General features: G+C 51.5%; 1 protein-coding gene across 3 annotated transcripts in view; it reads right to left on the reverse strand.

Moving 5' to 3' along the window:
* The window catches only part of UHRF1 (ubiquitin like with PHD and ring finger domains 1), a 28,838-nt gene that overhangs the window by 8,073 nt on the left and 1,315 nt on the right, over nucleotides 1–19,450 (reverse strand). For 2 of the 3 annotated variants that reach the window (XM_082072295.1, XM_082072294.1), the window contains exons 1-7: nucleotides 6,655–6,781; nucleotides 5,553–5,715; nucleotides 2,695–2,955; nucleotides 1,846–2,018; nucleotides 851–1,066; nucleotides 561–667; nucleotides 228–414 (exon numbers count right to left, since the gene is read on the reverse strand). In XM_082072295.1, the coding sequence (XP_081928421.1) occupies nucleotides 228–414; nucleotides 561–667; nucleotides 851–1,066; nucleotides 1,846–2,018; nucleotides 2,695–2,955; nucleotides 5,553–5,705 (1,097 nt within the window). In that variant the 5' untranslated portion in view covers nucleotides 5,706–5,715; nucleotides 6,655–6,781. Of the gene's footprint in view, nucleotides 1–227; nucleotides 415–560; nucleotides 668–850; nucleotides 1,067–1,845; nucleotides 2,019–2,694; nucleotides 2,956–5,552; nucleotides 5,716–6,654; nucleotides 6,782–11,682; nucleotides 11,750–12,346; nucleotides 12,430–19,026; nucleotides 19,182–19,450 lie in introns of those variants that run through there. The other variant, XM_082072296.1, reaches the window with a different exon arrangement.

Here is a 19,450-nt window from a genome sequence, read left to right on the forward strand (position 1 = left end):
TCTCTTTGAACAGGTAAATAGATCCAAAATCTAGGAAAATAAGTTTGAAAGCCACTAAACTGATGCTCAAGGAAAGCTATGAAGTCCTACAACAACACAAAAAAGACACAAATCTCTCTTTACAGTCATAATATTGCACCTAAGGGTGAGCCTAAAGCTCTAGACCTCACTTTCTGCTCCTAATTAGATGGTAATTGCGATACCACACACACGTACTTAGAACTTACCAATCCTCATCATCTGGTATACAACTAAGGGGAGGGTTGAGGCAGTAGATGTGGAAAGCCATATCACACTCATCACACATTAGCTGTTTATCTGGATCTTGTTTACCTCCACAGATATGGCAAGCACAAATTCGGCAGGTCTTGTTGGGGTTGTCCTTACAAGCTTTACACACAGGTCCACTTTGTCCTGGAGCAAAGAGAAACCACGGGTTACTTCAGGCTCCAGAAAGCACCAAGATACGCTGGAAATGGTCAAAGAGTCACAGCTACGAGTGTCTTGGACCTTTGATCCTCACAAAGACAGTTAGTAGAATATCTTTGCAACAGACTCACGTTTTAATGGCCTGGCATTAAGCGGACAAGTACTGCCTGGTTCTTCAATTTTATAGATTTCATCCACTAAAATAATTCTGCAGTCGTTCAAGGAGTCACCAGCTTCCCTGCAAAGAGAAGTTGAGAACAATCAGAAAGATCAGACAGCGTGAATCCGCATCGGTACCAGTCTCCTGCACCACTGGTGTCACGTTGGTTTGTCAGCGGACTCGCTCAGACCTCATGAAAGCTCGAGCAGAGTTGAATAGTTCAATTTATTCCACATTTCTATTCTTTAGGAATTCGCTTACCCAAGTATTATCTTTGCATTCAGCTCCTTGACCATTTTTGTTTCCTTTTTTTGCTGGATCTCCGCATCGTACCAAAAGCCTCTCTCTTTCGGATCGTCGGGGTTGTAGTTGACCATCACCACCTGTCCTACTTCGAGCTGGTGCCACTTCAAAATAGTCCGTGCACGAGACCGTACGTCGCTCGAACTCAACTGTACAACTCCATTCTCTGGATAACTTGAAGCAGAAGGGAGGCGAAGAGGGACAGAGAAGGTTGATTTATGGACCAGCGCCACACAACGTACAAGAAAACCATGAAGAATGAAAATCTTCTCCCACACAGACACGGCCAGAACCGGACGGTCCAACTCTGCTACTACGGTGTCCCACTTCAACTTGGGTATTTCTAAAAACGCGCTTCCAGCCCCCAGAGCTCCCGTTGAATCCCAACTGTAAGCGTAGGGCAACAAGATGCTGAAGGGAGTGGAGCATCTCCCGGGTGAGAAAAGGCTGAGGGAGCTGGGGCTCTGGAGCTGGACAAGAGGAGACTGAGGGGGGACTCATTCCTGGGGATCAATATGGAAAGGGGGAGTGTCAGGAGGATGGAGCCAGGCTCTTCTGGGTGACAACCAGGGACAGGACAAGGGGCAATGGGTGCAAACTGGAACACAAAAGGTTCCACTTGAATATGAGAAGAAACTTGTTGGGGGTGAGGGTGGCAGAGCCTGGCCCAGGCTGCCCAGGGGGGTTGTGGAGTCTCCTTCTGTGCAGACATTCCAACCCGCCTGGACACCTTCCTGTGTCACCTCATCTGGGTGTTCCTGCTCCATTGGGGATTGCACTGGATGAGCTTTCCAGGGCCCTTCAACCCCTGACATTCTGGGATTCACAGGACTCACCAATGTAATTACTGCATCAGCCCCGTTCTGCTGTACCTTGTAGATTGCTACAATAAAATTTCCCATCAACATCATGACCCAAATGACTTTATTAGCCAAGAAGCGAACAAAACTCACTCTTCGTATTTGACGTGGTATATCACATCTTCTTCAGGAACGGCTGCGGGCTGATCGGGGTCCGCACAGCTGTCAGCCGCTTCATTTGGCGGGTTTTTTCTGGTGACATTCACAACCTGGGCTTCAAACCACGCTCCCATATTCGTATCACGAGCATCAACCAAGTCATTGATCTACACAAAGCAAAGCACAGCGCTCAGCGAAATGGATTAGCAAATGAAGTATCAAACTAAGCATTGATTTCCAAGTCTACCCGAAGACTCAACCACCTCAAGAACACCAGCATTATCAACATAATTAACACATTGTCTTAAAAATTAATATTTCCTTCGCCTTCCCAATCCCATTGTGCAGCCCTACATGTTTCTCAGGTTGAACCTTTAAGGCTAAAATTCCACTGACACCAACACGTACAAACAGCTTATTTAGTACCAACCATGACGAGTTACTCTAGAACAGGCTTCCAGAACTGTCTTGCTCATAGTCTGGCAAAGACATCACCAGATCTGTAATAAAATCCATTGAAACAGAGAAGAAAACGGTTCTGAACAGCCGGTTGAGATTTTCTTTTGTTCATACAAGAACGTTTCGGCTTTGACAAATGCAGTGACTCCAAGCAAAAAAGCAATTAATGTATTGTAGTTTTAGTTGAAAGGCTAAAATGGAAAATATTTTGACCCATAGTGTTGCATTTAATTGGTTTGTGGGTTGGTTGGAGGGTTGAAGAAAAAATTACAAATAAAAAGGAAACAATTGAGGCGTGAAAGATCGTCAGAAATTCTCAGCTACACAGAACCAAATCCCCCCCAAAGCGCAGTTTTAATTCATTTCAGCTGTTTAACGACCCACCTTATAGAGGCCGAAGCCGGGGTCGGTCCAGAGCGGCTGCGCGGCCGTGCCGGGCTGGTCCTGCGGCTCCGCGGCCCCTTCGCCGTTGTGGGAGCTCTTGTCCGATTCGCTTTGACCGGAGCCGCAGCCGGAGTCGGTGTCGGAGAGCTCGGGCGCCTTGTCCTGAGCAACGGGAGGAACCACCGGGCTCTGCCTGACCAGGAGCTGCACGATGTCGTTGAGGCCGACGCTGTAATCGAAAAGGGAGTGCCCGTCCTCCATCTGCAGGGAGAGCAGCGCAACGATCCGGTTATTTCACTCAACGGAGCCTTTCCGGCTCAAAACCACCCATCGCGCCGCCGTCGCGTCTGTGCGCCGAGAGGCCACGATGCTTCAGACCCACCGACAACGGAGGAACTTGGCAGCTCTTCTGCATCGCAGTTACTTAGAGATTATTCTTCTTCCTATTTAATATGTTCTTTTTTTCAATAGGCTCTACCAGCTACAAGAGCGAGACTCCCACGCTGCGCTAGACTTGCTGCCCAGATTAAGCCACAGAATTCTACAGGATCTGGGAAGGTTTGTGGTACATTCTGACTTCAAGAACTACAGATCCCCTACATTCCCATCAAGATTTAAAGCTAAATCCACATGCCGTACAAACTCCAAAGTTCTTTCTGTCATTCAGACATCCCGTAACACTAACACAAATTAGTCTTTATATTGAATTGTGTACGCTCCAGCTTATTGTCACATCGCCCTCTTAAACGCGGCCTAAGTAGAAGCCCAAGAGTTAATCGCCACCTTTTCTCTGGGAAAGCGCACAACTTTTTTCCATTGAAAGTCAAATCAAAAGAGGTTCAATTCAACTTGAAAGCAGCCAATCGCTTTGGAGCGCGGCCAGGCGTGCCCTCATTTCACACCCTCGCTAATTTTAAGAGCGTATTTTGCATCGTACGTAGTCAAATCAAGATCCTACCCCTGCGAAAGTACAGAGGACCCAGCGCGTCTCAATTCCCCTCAAGAGCCCCGAGAAGCGCAACCATTTTAGAGTTAAACTGGCGGGCAGTTGGAAGTTTAGACAAGTTCACCACATAGTTAAGGTCTGACTAAGAAATTATACAGGAAATGATCGTCCCCTTCCAGCCCAAACCACCAGAAAAAGCAACCCCCAGGGCTTTGTTCTCTATCAGTGGGAAACAGAGCAAAACCACAAAAATTTACACTTCACAGGAATCACCATGATAATTCAATTCTGATTTATGGCAAAAAATGGCAATGGAACAATCCCTGGAAATCTGACTGTACAGGAAGCGATCTGGACTTTTTTTTTTTTTCTGGTTTAGAGATGAAAACTCATTGAGATACATGAGAACAAAGCAGAGATGGGTTGTTCTGAACAGAGAGACGGGATCGCAAACACGGCGCCGTTATCACCGAAGAACACGAGTGACAACAGGTGCGGACAGAACTGGAACGGCAGAGAGCGCAGGAAACCGCAGGAGCTCGGGGGGCCCTGAGAGAAACGCGGCGTCGGAAAACGTCCCCCTGACACAGGAGGCGGGTTTTTCATTAACAACTAGTTCCCTAATAACTAATCACATTCCTGATGATTCAAAGAGCCAAAGCACCAGCGAGCGCGGCGGGGAACGGTGACTAAGAGGTTAGATCACACCGGATAACTGTTTCTGCCTAAAACCGCGCCTAAACTAAGGACTACTGGAATTCCACAAAGAGGAATTATCTTTGTTAGGCAAGAGCATCCTTCCCAAGGACGTTACTGCTCCCACCAAAAATCTGTTTAACCTCAGACGCCCGCAGAGGTTTCTGCGTCGGGAAGCCTGACGGTTGTGAGCGTCCCCCCCTTATCGCTTTATCTACAACCACAAATGGTTAATTACCGCACCCCAATTTACACCCACACAGCAGAACGGAGGTGACACGAGCCCTTCAGATTCTACATATTCCTACAAACCTCTTTTACTCCTACCAGTCCCCAAGTTTGTTAATTAAAGCTATTCCAGGTGTGCTCCCATATCCTACACTCGCACCTGCTAATTATCATGTGCAGCTCGCTCTAATCACCCCGAAATGGAGGGAAGTGTGGAAAAAGAGTCTAATTCCCCCCATCTCACAGTATTTCAACTGCAGACTACACTCGTTATTTCTGTAATTAATGTATTTGAATGACCAAGCCCTGGTTCAGACGTGTCTCGAGCAGGAAGGTTTGGTGCTACGCAGGGTATAGAAAAAGCCTTTGAAAACAGTCTCAATTGTCTTTAATACTAATTTAGACGCGTTATTAACTCACGTGGAAGAAATTACAACTGTGATAGCAAATATACTGTCAAGAACACAACAAACTACTGAACCACTCAAGATTTCACAGCGAGTTCCGCACCTAATGAGATTTTGATAGAAGAACCTAAAAGCGACGACCTGCTGGTCCAGCCTACAAAGCAAGATCAGAAACGGGACCTTTACGGCTTCCAGAGCAATAAAACCCACAAGGCTTGCGAAGTTTTAAGCGCTAGATCGCAAAGCCCGCGCTAACATTGGTGTGTTCAGAGATGCTTCGCAAAGGCAACGCACTAGACAAAAAATAATAAGGGAAAACCCACGTTTGCAAGTGGGAAAATGAAGCCCACTATCTGGCTAACTCCTCTCCTTGCAGAGCAGCGGGAAAGGGAGCCCGGAGTCACTAGATGGCAGCAAAATATCCCGTTTTCATGCAAGAAAAATACAATAAAATAACTGATCCCTCCCCAGCTGGCGGGGGACAGAGTCTGGGGGGCGGGGGAGGGCGGGGGGTCCCGCAGGGGCTCGAGCGGCCCCGCCCCCGCTGCTGGGGCTGTCAAACCCCCCCGGCCCGTCGGTACCTGCTTGCCCCGGTAAAACAGCCGTTGCCGCTGGGGCTCGACCCCGAACACCTCGTGTATCCGCAGGCGCAGCCCCTCCACCTTGGTGAGCTTGGAGAGCGAGTCCACGCGGTGGATCTCCTTCCCGTCCATGGTGCGCACCTGGATCCACATGGCGCCGGTCCTGCTCGGCCCCGGGAGGGAACGGAACGGGGTTAAAGCGACGGGAACCGCGGAGCCCGGCCCGCCCGGTACCGTATCAATGGGATCGCTCAAGCCACCGCGCCGCCCCGGCCCGCCAGCCGCTAGCCCCGCCCACTTTCTACTCCCCCCCGCGCTACTGGTCGACAACCCGGCCGGCTCCAGCAGCGATTGGCTACTGGAGGTTTGGCCCCGCCCCCTCCCACGCTGCGCTAACGGCTTCAGCTGCGCCCGTGACTCTCTGGCCGCCTCGCGGGCGGGCGCCGCGCGCCAACTGTATCTCGCGCCACAATTGAAACGCTCCCTCGGCTCTCGCGGGGGAATCCCCCGCCCCGCGCGGCCCACGGCCCGGCTCTCGCGAGAACATGCAAATGACAGCCGAGGGGCAGCGAGCGGTCTTAAAGGGGCCGCCGCCAGCCGGGGGTCTCCACGCTGTCCCCCGGGAGCAGCCCCCGCCCATCGCCCGGCGGCTGCGGACCCACACCCCGCACACTCACCCCGGGACGGGGCGGGAATCGCTTTTGGTCCGACGGCGGAAAAAAAAGGGGGTGTCAGCGGCCCCCGCCGCCGCCAGCCCCGAAAGCCAAGCGGGGCGATGCCGGCCCGCGCCCCCGCCGGTCACCAACCCCCGCTCACACCCCCTCCCGCGGGCCCGTTTCGGAGGCAGCGCGGGGAGGGGAGGGGGGGTCGCTCCCGCAGCCCCCGAGCGATGCGTCCCGCCAACCGGCACCGGAGCGCTCACCCCCCGGGGAGACCCGCCCCGAGCCGGGGGGGCGAGCAGCGGAGCCGCACCGCTAACCGGCAGCTGTCACCAGCTCGGGAGCCGCTCCCCGCAACGCTCCCGGGGGATACAAACCCCTCCGCCACCCTCCCGGTGACCCCGCGGCGGGCTGGGGCAGGGGGGCGGCCCGGCGGGACTCACCGGTGTGGCGGTGCTGGAGGCCGGTGCCGTGCTGCACCCGCCGCCCGCGCCTGTCCCCGGGCTTTGGAGTTTGGCGCGGAAAAGCCCCGTGCGCGGCGGGCGGCCGCCGATTGGCCGCCGCTGGCGGGAACGAGCGGGGGGGGCGGAGCCGCCGCCTCCCGGGAACGCGGGATGGGGGGGGACCCGCCGGAACCGGCGCTTCCCGGGGATTCCCGGCCCGGCGATCCCCGCTCCGCTACCGCGGGGGAGCTGGCAACCCTCTCCCCAAATTCCCAAGGTCCCCCCATCCGGGAAAGTCCCTCCGGTGCTGAGACCACGGTGCCGGTTTTTATTCTAAAAAGGGGGTCACCGGAGAGGGGACAGGACAGGAATGATTCCCCCTGTGACAACTGCTCTCCTCACCCGAGGGGTCGCGTCTCCCCCGGGGAGCTGCTCTCCCTGCTGTGATGCAAATAATCGGAATAAACGGAATAATCGGAATAAACCGAATAATCTGAATAATCCAAATAATCCGCAAGAGGCCTCTAACTCCCCAGGCCGTTAGGTCTGGGTCACTTCTGGGGCTTGTGCACAGCCCCGCTCCTAAAAACGTGGCCTGGGTGACATGGCAGAACCGCACACGTGGGGCACGAGCGGACAAAAAGAGCTGGTCCGGAAGGAGGTTTTTTCCCAAAACTCCTAACGCTACGAGGAAATTAGAAATGATAAAATTTGCTTAAGATGGCCATCGGATGGAGTAAACTGTAAGCGGGGGATTACCATGAGGTTTCTGAGAAAAGTCGGCTCCAAAAGAAGCACAAAAACTGGTGGTTGGGGGGGAAGAGCCGCCGGGGTGGGAGAGCGGGAATGGCGGCGGGTTGGGCGCTGCGGCGCAGCCCCGGCGGCACCGCCACCCGAGGCCCCGGCGGCCTGACCGCGCACAAAGAGAACACGAGGCGCCGCCGAGAGAAATGCAAAAACTGGTATTTCCCGTGTTACACCCCGCCCCTGCACCCGCGGAGCCAACCTCGCGCGTGAAAACGCGCCGACATCGCAGGGACGCGGCACCCCCCGCCCGGTTCGCAGGCAGCCGGGCTGAATACACACCACGCTCAAAGCCTCCGGAGCAGCGGGCGCCTCTTCCCGATCCCCCTCCTGCCGTAGGATCTGTTGGGGATCCCGCGGTTAAGCCCCGGATTGCAGGTTGGAAGTCGCTGGCCTAGATTAGGTTAGTACCAAAGGTTAGGCTTGTGTCACTGCACAAAAGCCGTGAATCTGACCTGCGACCTGCAGCGGTCAGGCTTCATTTCCTCGCAGAGCTGAAGGTTTTGCAATGCCAGAAAGTCATCTTTTTCTCCTTATAGATGCACTGGAGTCTTAACCTTGACCTTCCCGCAGGGTTATCAGACGTTACAGACCTGGCAGGGAGCAGGAGCAAAGCCTGAGTATTGGAAAAGCCATTTTCACCCTCATAAGGAGACGCCACGTGTCTAAAGCATCTCAGGTTTGGCTCTCCCAGCCTAAAGTTCAAATCAATGTTGCTCACCAGCGCACCTGGATCCATAATCTGCCATCCACACATGTCCCGTTTCCAGAGGAACCCACATCCCTCATGGCTTCCAGGTGCAGGACAGTTTAATAACAGACTTTTACTACCCTCTTTCAGCCTTTTTTTTTCAGCATTGCTTACATCTCTATAGTAAAGTGCTGTAAGAAGGTCCAAAAAAGCCACTTTCAGGTACAGACCTTGAGTGTGTCCCATTGGGCTGACATACAACAATTGTATATGTGAACAGTTACCTGTTCATGTCACACACACAGGTGCGAAATGTGTTTCTAAGAGCACCTTATTGCCTTGCGTTCCGTCTCGTGTTCATTTAAGAATATACATCCATGGACCCAAATACACAACACAGTTCCCGTTCCAGCGCAGGGGACGCGGTTTTACCGTAAGACACGGACTGTTCGAGGAAAAAGGCTCCGGCCGGTTGTGCGTGACTCGTAGCACCCCTAAAACTGTCAGCCCACTTTCTCCAGAAACCTTTAGTCATTCAGTGAACCCACGCCGCGAAAAACCGTGCTGCATCCTACATGCACGGATCACTTTAAATAAGGCTCAATTCTAGATCGTTCTAGTAGTGATTTCGTAGAGGTTAGATTATATATGCTCTCCTTTTAAGGTCCTCTCTTCTGTTAAAACTAGAACATTGCTGGAGTAACTTAAGACATTATTTGGTTGTATCAGTTACCTGAGAGGCTGAGGAGTTTGAGTTTCCTCCCTTTCAGAGTGTTTGAGGCATTTCTTTGCTCTGGAGTTCCAGTTCTGATTGAAAACACTCTTCTGCCATCTGGTAAAAGCCCCACGCTGTGAGGAAACAATATCTCGCTCCTCCTGCCAGCAGGGATATCCAGTTCAGTTTGTGGAAACTTAAAGCATTGTTGAATTCGTTTGCAGAACGATGCAGTTAACAAGACAGAATTCTAAGTCTCCCAGCCCATGGTTGTGTTGTTCGGAGTGAAATTTTGGCACAAAATGTTTAGGAGAAACCAAAGTCCAGGCATGCACTAAGATCCACCGGCTGATAAACATCATTAAAACAAGCCTTGGATGTTGAAGAATTGACAACCGATCTCATCGGTTCCAAGGGGGCCACGTTTACCCTTGGGTGGGCAGCACAGTGTCCCCATTACAGTTCCTGTGATTCACAGAACACACCTTACAATGCTTTTACAGCACTTTCTGGGAAAAATAGCAGAAGGCTGCTCCTACAAAACCACAAGAAGCATCACAAGAGGTACAAACACCTTAAATGATGAAGAGGCTCATGGTAACAGCAAGTTGCAGAACGCCAGCTGGGTTCAGGGATGCTCAGCTCACCCCCGGCTCCCCTCCGCATGCACCAGCTGAAGAGGCCGCAAATCCGAGGGATTTGCTGCGGCTCAGATTCATCTAAAATAACAGGGGTAAAGCTAATGAAACTCCAAGAGTGGGGGCTGTGAAAGAAGCCTGTGTTTGATTGCTGGGGAAGCCAGAGTGGGGGTCTCAGCAATGGCCTGAGATGGACAGGACACACTTGGCAGGCCCAGATGCCATCCACTCTCTCATCTACCAAAAAACAGCCCAACCACCCCAAGGCTGCCTGAGGCCTGAGACAAGAGGGAGGAGCAGATGGGTGTGTAGAAAACCAGTCTGCAGTCTGGTGAACCGGGAGAGCAGCCAAGACCCCATCAGGCTGGTCCCTGCAGTGAGGGCAAAGCGAACGAGGGCTCGGGGCAGAAACTTGTCCCTGTTTTCGTGTAGGGGAGGTGCTGGAAGGGAAGAAGGGGCTGGGGAACGTCCAGGTAGCGGGAGACACGCGAGTCCTGTGTGTGCGGGTGCAGGTGAGGGCAGCAGAGAGCTGCAGCGCGCCCTGAGCTGCTCTGAACGCTTGGAGACACCAAGGGGGTGGTTGGGAGGCAAGAGCTGGGCTGAAGCTTTTGGTACCTCTCTGGAGAGTTGTTTGCAGAAGGACACAGCACTGTGAAGGCTGTTGCCTTCGGAGATGGTCAGGGAAAGTCTGGGGGTAGAGATGGGGTGGCACAGGACAGGATCCTTAAGGTGTTGTCTTCTGCCGTGGTCCTGCCTCCATGGCTGTGCTCAGGATCCAGACACCCAGCGCTGCAGGACCAGCTCAAGGATGCCCAAGGGCTGTGGTGAGGAGCACCAGCAACTGCTGCAGCTGGCGGGAAGCTGCAGCGTTAGAGAAACAGAGTGCTTTGAGTTGATTTGAGCAGCTAAGACCATTTCTGCCACCGCTACCCCAAGGACCACTCGCTCCCAACAAGGGGAAGCAATGGGGGAGAGGAAGACGGGACCAGGAGAAAGCAGAGCCTCTGGGAAGTGGAGATGTCAGCAAACATCTTGTGGACCTTGCACAGGTTGATTTGTCCCCTCAGAGGGCTCCAGACAACATTGTACTGCAGCTCGTACAACACCTGAGCTGAGCGCCACAGAGCAGCTCCAGCAGTTTGCTGGATGCCCAAGGGCTTTGCTTGACTTAACCAAGGAGCAGAAATCAAAGCAAGGCGTGCCTCGCCCTTGAATCGGCTCTTCTCGTGCCTGCACCTGCCCCAGGGAAGGTGACCGAGGCACCGCGGCAGGTTATTAATGGAGTAAATGCCATGGAAGATCAGTAACTCATTTCCTTTGCAGCACATGAACACTTGCAGGTGGGCGCTCCAGTGTCACATGCGGCCTCTGGTCCCCAAAGTGACAATGTTGAGCTGTGACGCACCACAGGAATCCACACGGGACTGGGAACACACAGCTGGAGAGGCCTCGGCCACATGCAGACCCCAGGACGCAGCTGAAATGAGAGCTGTAAGCCAGCAGATGAGCGGGGTTTCCTGGCTCCTGATGGGCACAGGAGATGGGGTTTACATCTGGGAACCCCCAAAAGGATCTGCCCCATGTCTTGATGACACAGCATTTGCACAAAGTCACCGCAGTCACTGCCACGACGCTGCCTCTTGTGGGAAGCGCTGCCCAGTGCCACAGGGCTCATTCGCTCCAGCCAGCGACTCCCTTTCTCTTCCCAAAACGTGTTTCTCTGCTTCCTCCTACGCCCTTCCCACGCCCACCAGACTTCTTAGAACCGATTTTATCTCAGCTTTAAGTATGTGGTGTTTATACAGTAACGAGATTCACAGAAATGATCGTGCAAACCTTTGCTCTGGAATTGCAAACGAATTTTCAGTGTTCTGACATTGCAGGCAGGAGATCCAAGCATTGGGACTTTGACCTAGTAACTAAAGCTACACTTCAGATATTAAACATTGCCTCATTAATTATAATTATCAACGTTATCTCAGGCAAACCCTGTGACACTTCTGCTCACATTTGTCCGTGCTACAAGCCCCATGGAGGTGTATCACGCACATCACGCTGTTCTACCCACCGGGGTGATGAAATACAACCTGCCTGATGAGACTTTCACCATCACCTCCACAACTGGCCTGCTCAGGCCCTTCACGCCCACGAACTGACTATTTGCATCATTGACACTGTACCTGAGGACGCGGCCACTGTCCGTATACATTCAGAAAAAATTAGGATTGGTTTCTTGATTCCTAGTTCCTGAAAATAAAGTTAAAAGATCATCAGATCTTCAGAGGACAGACAAGAGCATCTATTCTTTCCCCTACACACATTAAAATGTATAAAAGCCACCGTGTGATACCTACTAATCACCTTAAGTTTTAGTACGAGACACCGAACACTTCAAAACTGTGAAGGGAATGACATCAAAGGAGGGACCGTGCGCCGCCAGGGAGTTTGGCAGATGAAAGGTTCACCGGTGACACTACAATATGAAGTTTATGTCACACAAAAAGTCTTCTCGGCAACACACGTGGTGAAAGAAGCAAAAGCCACAATCTGCAGTTCACAGTGGACATTAGGAAGAGGCCTTTTCAGCCAACGACTCCACGATAAATGTGCCTCAAGTAAAGTGGGGGATTCCTTTGAACCTCAAAGCTGGGAAGTGGCAATTGTCGGCATTTTTGTCACCTTAACAGCACATTTTCAAAAAATGTTGACAACCTCCTGCTCCGCTGCCTTCACGGCTTTTTGTGGGCAAGACAGAAATGAGACTCTTGTCTCCTGCATTCACCGGCCAAAAACAAGGTGACTCAATCACTTTAATAGCTTTAGAAGACTTCAGATAATTCTTACCTGTGCCTCAGTTTCCTCCCCCACTGATCTTGAAAACAGACAACAGGAAGCTTAATTGATGGTTCCAAACTAGTTTTTGAGATCTGAAGATGAAAAGGCACAAATAGAAAAGCAAAGCGTTAGCTAAAATTTGTGTTATTGCTGTTGCTATTCAAGAGCTCCAACTTCCTGCAGCTGGACTCAGAGTCCTGCATTGCTGGGCCCTCTGCAAGTACAAAAATAAAAGGCAACCCCTATCTTGAAAATCCCAGCAAACTTGAGAAACAGAACATTTCACCATCACGTATTCGCCAGGCAAGGGCTGAGTGGAGAGCGCGTCTCACTCCTGGGGCAGCTACAGCACCCGTGCTGCAGGGTAGGAGAGATGTGCCAAGAAAACATCACATCCAAGTGCTGTTTCCACATCATAGCCCCCGTGTCCTGCTTCCCTGGGACTCCCTGACAACATCTGCCATGCCAGGACCAGCCCAAGAGCAGGTGTTCGTGTGGACTTGCCAACCGTGCTACTGGCTGCTAAGGCAGCTGCTCTTCGGAAAAAGCCAAGTGCTCTGAGATGCCCTGGCAGGCGCGGCCTTCTTAGGATGGTTCGTATTGAAGGGACCTTCCCAGCTCCCCCAGTCCCCCCTGCCATGACAGGGACATCTTCACCAGCTCAGGGTGCTCAGAGCCCCGTCCAGCCTGGCCTGGGATGTCTCCAGGGATGGTTCATCCACCACCTCTCTGGCCAACCTGGGCCAGGCTCTCCCCACCCTCAGGGCCAACAATTCCTTCCTCGTGTCCAGCCTGAATCTCCCTCCTTTAGTTTAAAACCATCACCCCTTGTCCTGTCACCACAGGCCCTGCTCAAAGGTCTGTCCCATCTTTCTTATTGACCTCTATCAGACAAAGATCAGTGGACACTCAGCAGCAACCCCACTCCTTGGCCACCACGTCCCTGGAGGGTCTCCAATCCCCGCACACACCTCCCGCCCCTCCCTCTCCCACCCACTCCCCATTGGCCAGGCCCACACCTGCAGCATCCCGATTGGCTGCCTCGGCTGCTCGTCAGGCCCTGGGGGTATTTCTGTGGGGCGACGCCCAGCGCTCCCTGTCCCGTCAGTGCTGGGGTGCGCAGGAGCCAGGTAAGGCAGGGCTGGGGGGAGGCGGGTTTTTGGGCTGTTGGTTTGGCTTGGGGCTGGGAGGGACCCCCCCCAAAGCTGCCCCTGGCTTCCCCAGGGGCTCTGCAGCCCTCTTGGGGATGGAGGCTGGAAGCTGGGCTTAGAAATGGCTCCATGCCCAGAGCCTTGGGCTGGGAGCACTGAGACTAAAACGTCCTTGCTGAGGGGGTTCTGTTCCCCACGCTGTGCCCGTGGGGCTTTTCCAGCTCCCCGGGGAAGCGCAGAGCTGTGTGCTGTGTCTCTGCTGCTTTGCCCCGTCTGTGCATGGGGGTGTGTCTCGTGCTGGGCTTTTGGAAGCCAAAGGTGACATCTTACGGTGTCACCCTGAGTCTGCTGTGCCTTGGGGAAGAGACGAAAGGCTCCGAATCCATCCCCAAGGGCATCGAATCCAACCCTAAAGGCTTCTTCCTAGCCCTGAGATGATTTCTTGGTAACATTATGGGTGTGATTGAGTAGCTTTGGGTCTGAAAGCTCTTTCCTGCTTCCTGAAGATCCAAGACGGGTCCAGAGGAGGTGGCCCTGTCACCCAGCCATGTGGGGACAGCCCGTGACCGCACCAGCCACCCCGCTCGGCTTTGGGCAGCGGGATGTGCCATCAGCTGGGCATCCCCTTCCTGTTGACAGCGCTGCCGGGCCTGCCTGTAGCTATTTCACATGACAGTTTGGCATGATAATAGTGTTAACAAAGGGTGGCGTGACTTGACAAGGTAACTTCTTGCTCAAGAGCTCCATGTCTCTGCAGATGGAGGCTCTGTCAGCTCCAGCGCTTGGCAAACTAGCTCAGTGTTTCTCAAGACGAACAGGGTTCTTAAATGTGGTCATCACTACCTGAAACTTGTGTGGCTGTGAAGGACTTCAAAGATTGAAGCTGGTTCTGCTGAAACTTCCATATGAAAATGTGCGTTGAAGAGCAAGGGCCGTGCTGCTTGCTCTGCAAGTTACAGCTTCCGTCTGAAACTCAGAGTTTTGTCCTCATGGAAAAACTGGTAAATGGAAAGTACTGGAAAGCCCAGAGGCTGTTTTAAGTAAATTCTCTCTCCTCTCTCCTAAAATATCTCCAACTTCTAATAGCCTGGATAGCTTTTATGCTCGCTGTCCCAGCCTCGTAGTGGCCACTGACTGTGGTGCTTAATTTCCATCGGAAGTGTGTGTGGGGCAAGGGTGGCTTTAATCTTTGAGGTTAGATGGGCACCTCATCCTATGGTCAAAGCTGAAATCTATCTGATCCTCCTCCTAAGACTAACTCTGCCCTTGGAACCTGTGCAAATGATGCCTGGGCAGTGCCCTTCCCACGCACAGACACCCACTGACCCAGTTCTGCGTTTGTGGTAACTGGGGTTATCGGTGGCAAATCTCAGAAAGAATCTAAGTGCTTTAACCACAAATTAGTACCGTGATAAGCCCTCCCTGCTCCTATCTAAAGCACTAAATTTAGCTTTGTTTTCCTAAATGGTCATTAAGGAATTGCCAGCTAAGCTATTGAACACTAGCTATGGCTCAGCCTGGCTTCCCAAGGTAAAATATGTTTGGAGGGGAGAAAAGGTTCCTGAACAAGATCCTACCTCTCTGTCTGCAGGACTATGTAACAGCAGGCAGGGCTTCTTTCACAGGGAAAATAAAAACCTACCCAAGTTGAAGAGCTTGTTTTCTGTAGGAAGCAGGGAGGTGCTCACCCCAGCAGGAAAGCTCTGGCTCCTTTGCCAGGCCAGCATGTGGCACTGGCTGTGACAGCCCCGGCAGGGAAAGGACAGCAGCTTGGCAGCTGTGGTGCCATCGCTCTTGCTGCTTCACTGAGTTGAGACTTGTGCCAAATTGGGCAATGATGAGCAATTAAGCTATTGTATCAAACTCAAAATGTGCATGGAAGAGTTCTTTCTGCAACTATGTAGTTTCAAGAACTTCCTCCAGCAGTGACCTAATATTTCTGATGTAGCAATGGTATGAAATCATCTGATCCTTGTTTTCATACAAAGCCAACTGTAACCAAAGCAAACGGTGATGCTGGTTCTGCCCGGTGATTCTGCTCAGCGCTTTTGCAGGGGAGAGACTAGAAAGAGAAAATAAAACCGTGCTGTGGGCTCCTGAGCACTTACACCACAAATAGCAGCGTTGCAACACACCCCAATCACTCCTACACAGAGGAGAGCAAACCATGACTGCGCTGCAAGGATCATCACTGACACAGTTGCATCTGTAATTAAGACGGGCTGCCAGTGCTTGAGAGGTTGATTCTAACCTTATACCAGCTTTTACATCAGCCAAGGAGTTACTCCCAACTTACGCCAGCAACTAGAGTCCTCTCCTCTCATTTTGCCTGCGGTGTTTCTGTGCTGACACCAAGGCCAGCAAGACACTCTGCAGTTTGAGTTTTTCCGCGTGTGCCTAGAAGTAAAATAACTGAGCAAAGGGATTGTTTGCAATGGTGTTGAAAGAGTTGGGCTTTGCCCTCTGACAGGGACTGACTCAGTCTCTTTGGCTTAAAAAACCCAACAGACTTGCCCTGAAGCAGTGCAAGAGGAATAACCTCTCACTGAGCAAACCCTGTGGACTTTGGGACTGAGACTTTGTGGTTAAGCTCTGCTTTTCTTTGGAGCAGCTTTCTAGAAGTTCTCCCAGGTTGTTAAAGTTCAAGGTGTATTTTCACCGTGCTGTTAAATCCACAGCCCCCCGAGCAGGGGGTCAGCAGGAATGGGCGGAGGAGCGTTGGCTCCAGGCTTGAGAGGCCGGAGGTCCCGAGGTCTGTGACAACATTTGCCATAGATGTGTAGCACTCAGCTTGAATCTCACTAAAACGCTGAGTAATTGCGGAGTTAATGCCGCAATATTTGACATCCTACCAAGTTACCTCCTGAGATGACTCCCCTGTTGTATCCATAGTCCAGGGCTAACAAATGCTTGTTTCACTACTTCTTCCCCAGTTCTCTGTTCCTGTTTCCACAGCAAAATAAGAACCTTACACGAGTCAGAGAACACAAGAAACAAGACAATGGTCTTTGTGACAAATCAGACAACAAGTTATTTTGGGTAGAGCCTGCCAGGGAGCCTGGAGCAGAGTTTGGCTTGGGAACCCAGTTTGGGAAGAATTTTGGTTTGGGGATTTTTCCATTGGAAAATGCCATAGCAATTCTAAGAAGAGGAATTAAGTGCTAACAGACACAAAAGCGGATGCTGCACTAAGGAATAAATATGCCAAAACCCATGGCATGCCTGACTAAGGCTGAGAAGTAATCCTGGATTTATCGTTTGACACCGAAGTGTCCAGATATCAACATAGGTCCATGCTGGGGAAGCCAATGCACATTCAAGATATTGCACAATTATTATACTTGCACTTCTTCAATCCTATTATGAAACGAGAATACTTCAGAGATTTGGTTTCACAGGAAGCGAGGAGAGATTTCCTGCCCAGCTGGTCAGCGGGACAGGAACACGAGTTTCAAGGAGCCAGTCGGAGCTGTCACGTCCTTCCCAGAGCTGTGACTTGGTGGCAGTGGGAAAGCTGATGGCAGTTCCCCACTATGAGCAAGGGCACGGAGGGACCTCTCTAAAATGACTCACATCAAAATGTCCTTTGCCAAGGATACTCCAGAGAGCTCTCAGAGGAAAGGGGCTATGAGCACTCTTTAAGAAGGTAAAATATGCCTATTGCTGTAGAAAATTACTTATCCTACTGTCCTGACGTCCCGCTGCAGCTGCATTTCAGCAGGGCCTGTCAGAAGGACAGTAACGTGTCACGATCGAGTGAGACGATATTCAGTGATTCCCATCGTTAGCATCATTTCTGCAGGTGCATCTTTCAAGCGCCCCAGCCCTTGGCCAGCAAGAGCCTGTGCAGTGCGAAGCTGAACCACAAGCATCTCCAGCAGAGAAAATGCCTGACATGAGTTCTCACCCACTTCCAACCTGCAACTTTGAAGCCAGTCAAATGTTACCAGCAACAAAATAAGCAGGATGGTTATTTAAAGTATTTGGTTGGTTTGGGATTGAGGGAGGCCATCGAGTACAGCCCTTGTCCTATGGAAATATTTGCACATCATAAATCATGGAGCGTCCCAAATATCTTGGTACCTTTGCAAGAAAGATGAGTGATGCCACACTCCTGTTCCTAGGACATGCTGAATGATGGGTCCCAACTTTGCTCTCTGCTTTTCACCAGTTTTGCTAAGACTTTAATTCACTGGAAGAAATTAAGTCATACTCCTGCTGTTATACTCTTGTTTTTCCTTTCAGCTGCAGCTGAGTTCAGTATGGAGTCAGAAAAGACCACAAAACAAGGCCTACCGAAGGTTGAGGAACAGCAGCAAGCGGTAGGTGCCAGGGCAACTCGTACTCTAACAAGCAACAGTTCACCTGCTCACAGATGTGCCGGTTAACTAACTGTCAGCACCTCAAAACCAGGCTGGGGGGAGCAGAAAGATCAACCATATAGAGCTGTGGCTAAATCTAAACTCAGTTAATAACATTTTTGCTCAAGAGAAAACTCCAGGGCTGGCTCAAGTAATGCAAGTGATTCTGAAACACGAGCTGATCTGGGTTTGGTGCTGAAACCCAGTGTGACTTGGAGTTCAGGAGAGCAGAGCTTGAAATGTTAATCCTGGCTTGTCGCTGACTTGCTAGTGGTCTTTGGATGAGTCCCTTCAACTCTGAGTTTAAGAAGGATGAGGAGGTGGACTGGTTGTCCCCTTAGGACCTTTCTGGATAGACACTTGGCTTGTATTCACTCCCCAGCCTGAGGCTGGGTCTCTAATGTCACTTATTTCCCTTGGCTTTTAGAGTGTTGTCAACCGGGTAACCAGCTTGCCCTTGCTCAGCTCTGCGTTCAACCTGGTCTCATCTGCCTACAACCACACCAAGGAGACGCATCCTTGCCTCGGCGGTGTCTGCAACGTGGCCGAGACGGTGGCTGCAGTGGCGGTGGGCAGCGTGGTTGGTGGGGCGCAGCCCATCCTGAACCAACTCGAGTCACAGAGTGAGTGAGAGGCTGGAGGGACCTTTTCTACACAGAGGAGCAGGCGGGGAGGCGAGTCTCACATGCTTGTTGGGTGACATCCAGCCCCTACAGCACCTTGTTCTAGTTACTTGTAGCACTGAGTGTCCTGCTCAGTGAACCCACTGAATTTCACGGACATGAAACTGTTATTGGCAGAATCAAACTTTGGCTTCTTGTCTGTGGTTATTTAAGTCACTAAGCAAAAGCTCCTTGTTTTTCCTCTGTCACTCCAAGTTCTGAGCATCCCATCTTGGACGTAGCTCAGTCTGTCTCATCCCAATGCTTTTCAACCCTTTAGAGCAATCACCTCACCCACCGGGGCCAAGTATTGCATTCCAGCTGGAGCAATGTGGGAAGGAACCTGCCAAATCGCAGGGTTTGTTCACTTTTTAACAGCACATCCCACACATACGCACCACCCCAGAACAATTGGGTTGGTTTGGGTTTTTTTGGCTTGTTTTCACAAACGTGTCCTGAATTGGCCATTGTAAGGTCAAACCCCCCCCTTTCCAAATTGGAGAATAAACTGGTACCTGTTGTCTTTTCCAGTTGCACTTGTAAATGAATATGCCTGTAAAGGACTGGATCAACTGGAGGAGAACTTGCCTTTTCTTCAACAGCCAGCAGATAAGGTGAAGGCTTTTCCTGGGGAAGCCATGGCTTGACCTCTTCTCATACAGAAAACCTGCTTTGGGGAGGGAAAAACTTATTTCAGAAGAATAAAATGTATTTTTCGCTGCCTCTCCCTGTTGTAGGTCATCTCAGACACCAAGCAGCTGGTTTCCACCAAGGTGATATCTGCTATGGATGCTGCCTGTGAGGCGAAGGAAGCAATGGCTGATAAAGTGACTGAAGCTGTAGACCTCACTAAAAATGTTGTTGGGGACAGCGTCAAGCTGACCAGGTCAGTGGTCACCTCCACTGTCCACAGTGCCGTGGAGGCCGCTCAGGGCGCCA

The sequence above is a fragment of the Streptopelia decaocto genome (genome assembly GCF_964273445.1).
Source record: "Streptopelia decaocto genome assembly, chromosome: 24".
Taxonomy (NCBI): Eukaryota; Metazoa; Chordata; class Aves; order Columbiformes; family Columbidae; genus Streptopelia; species Streptopelia decaocto.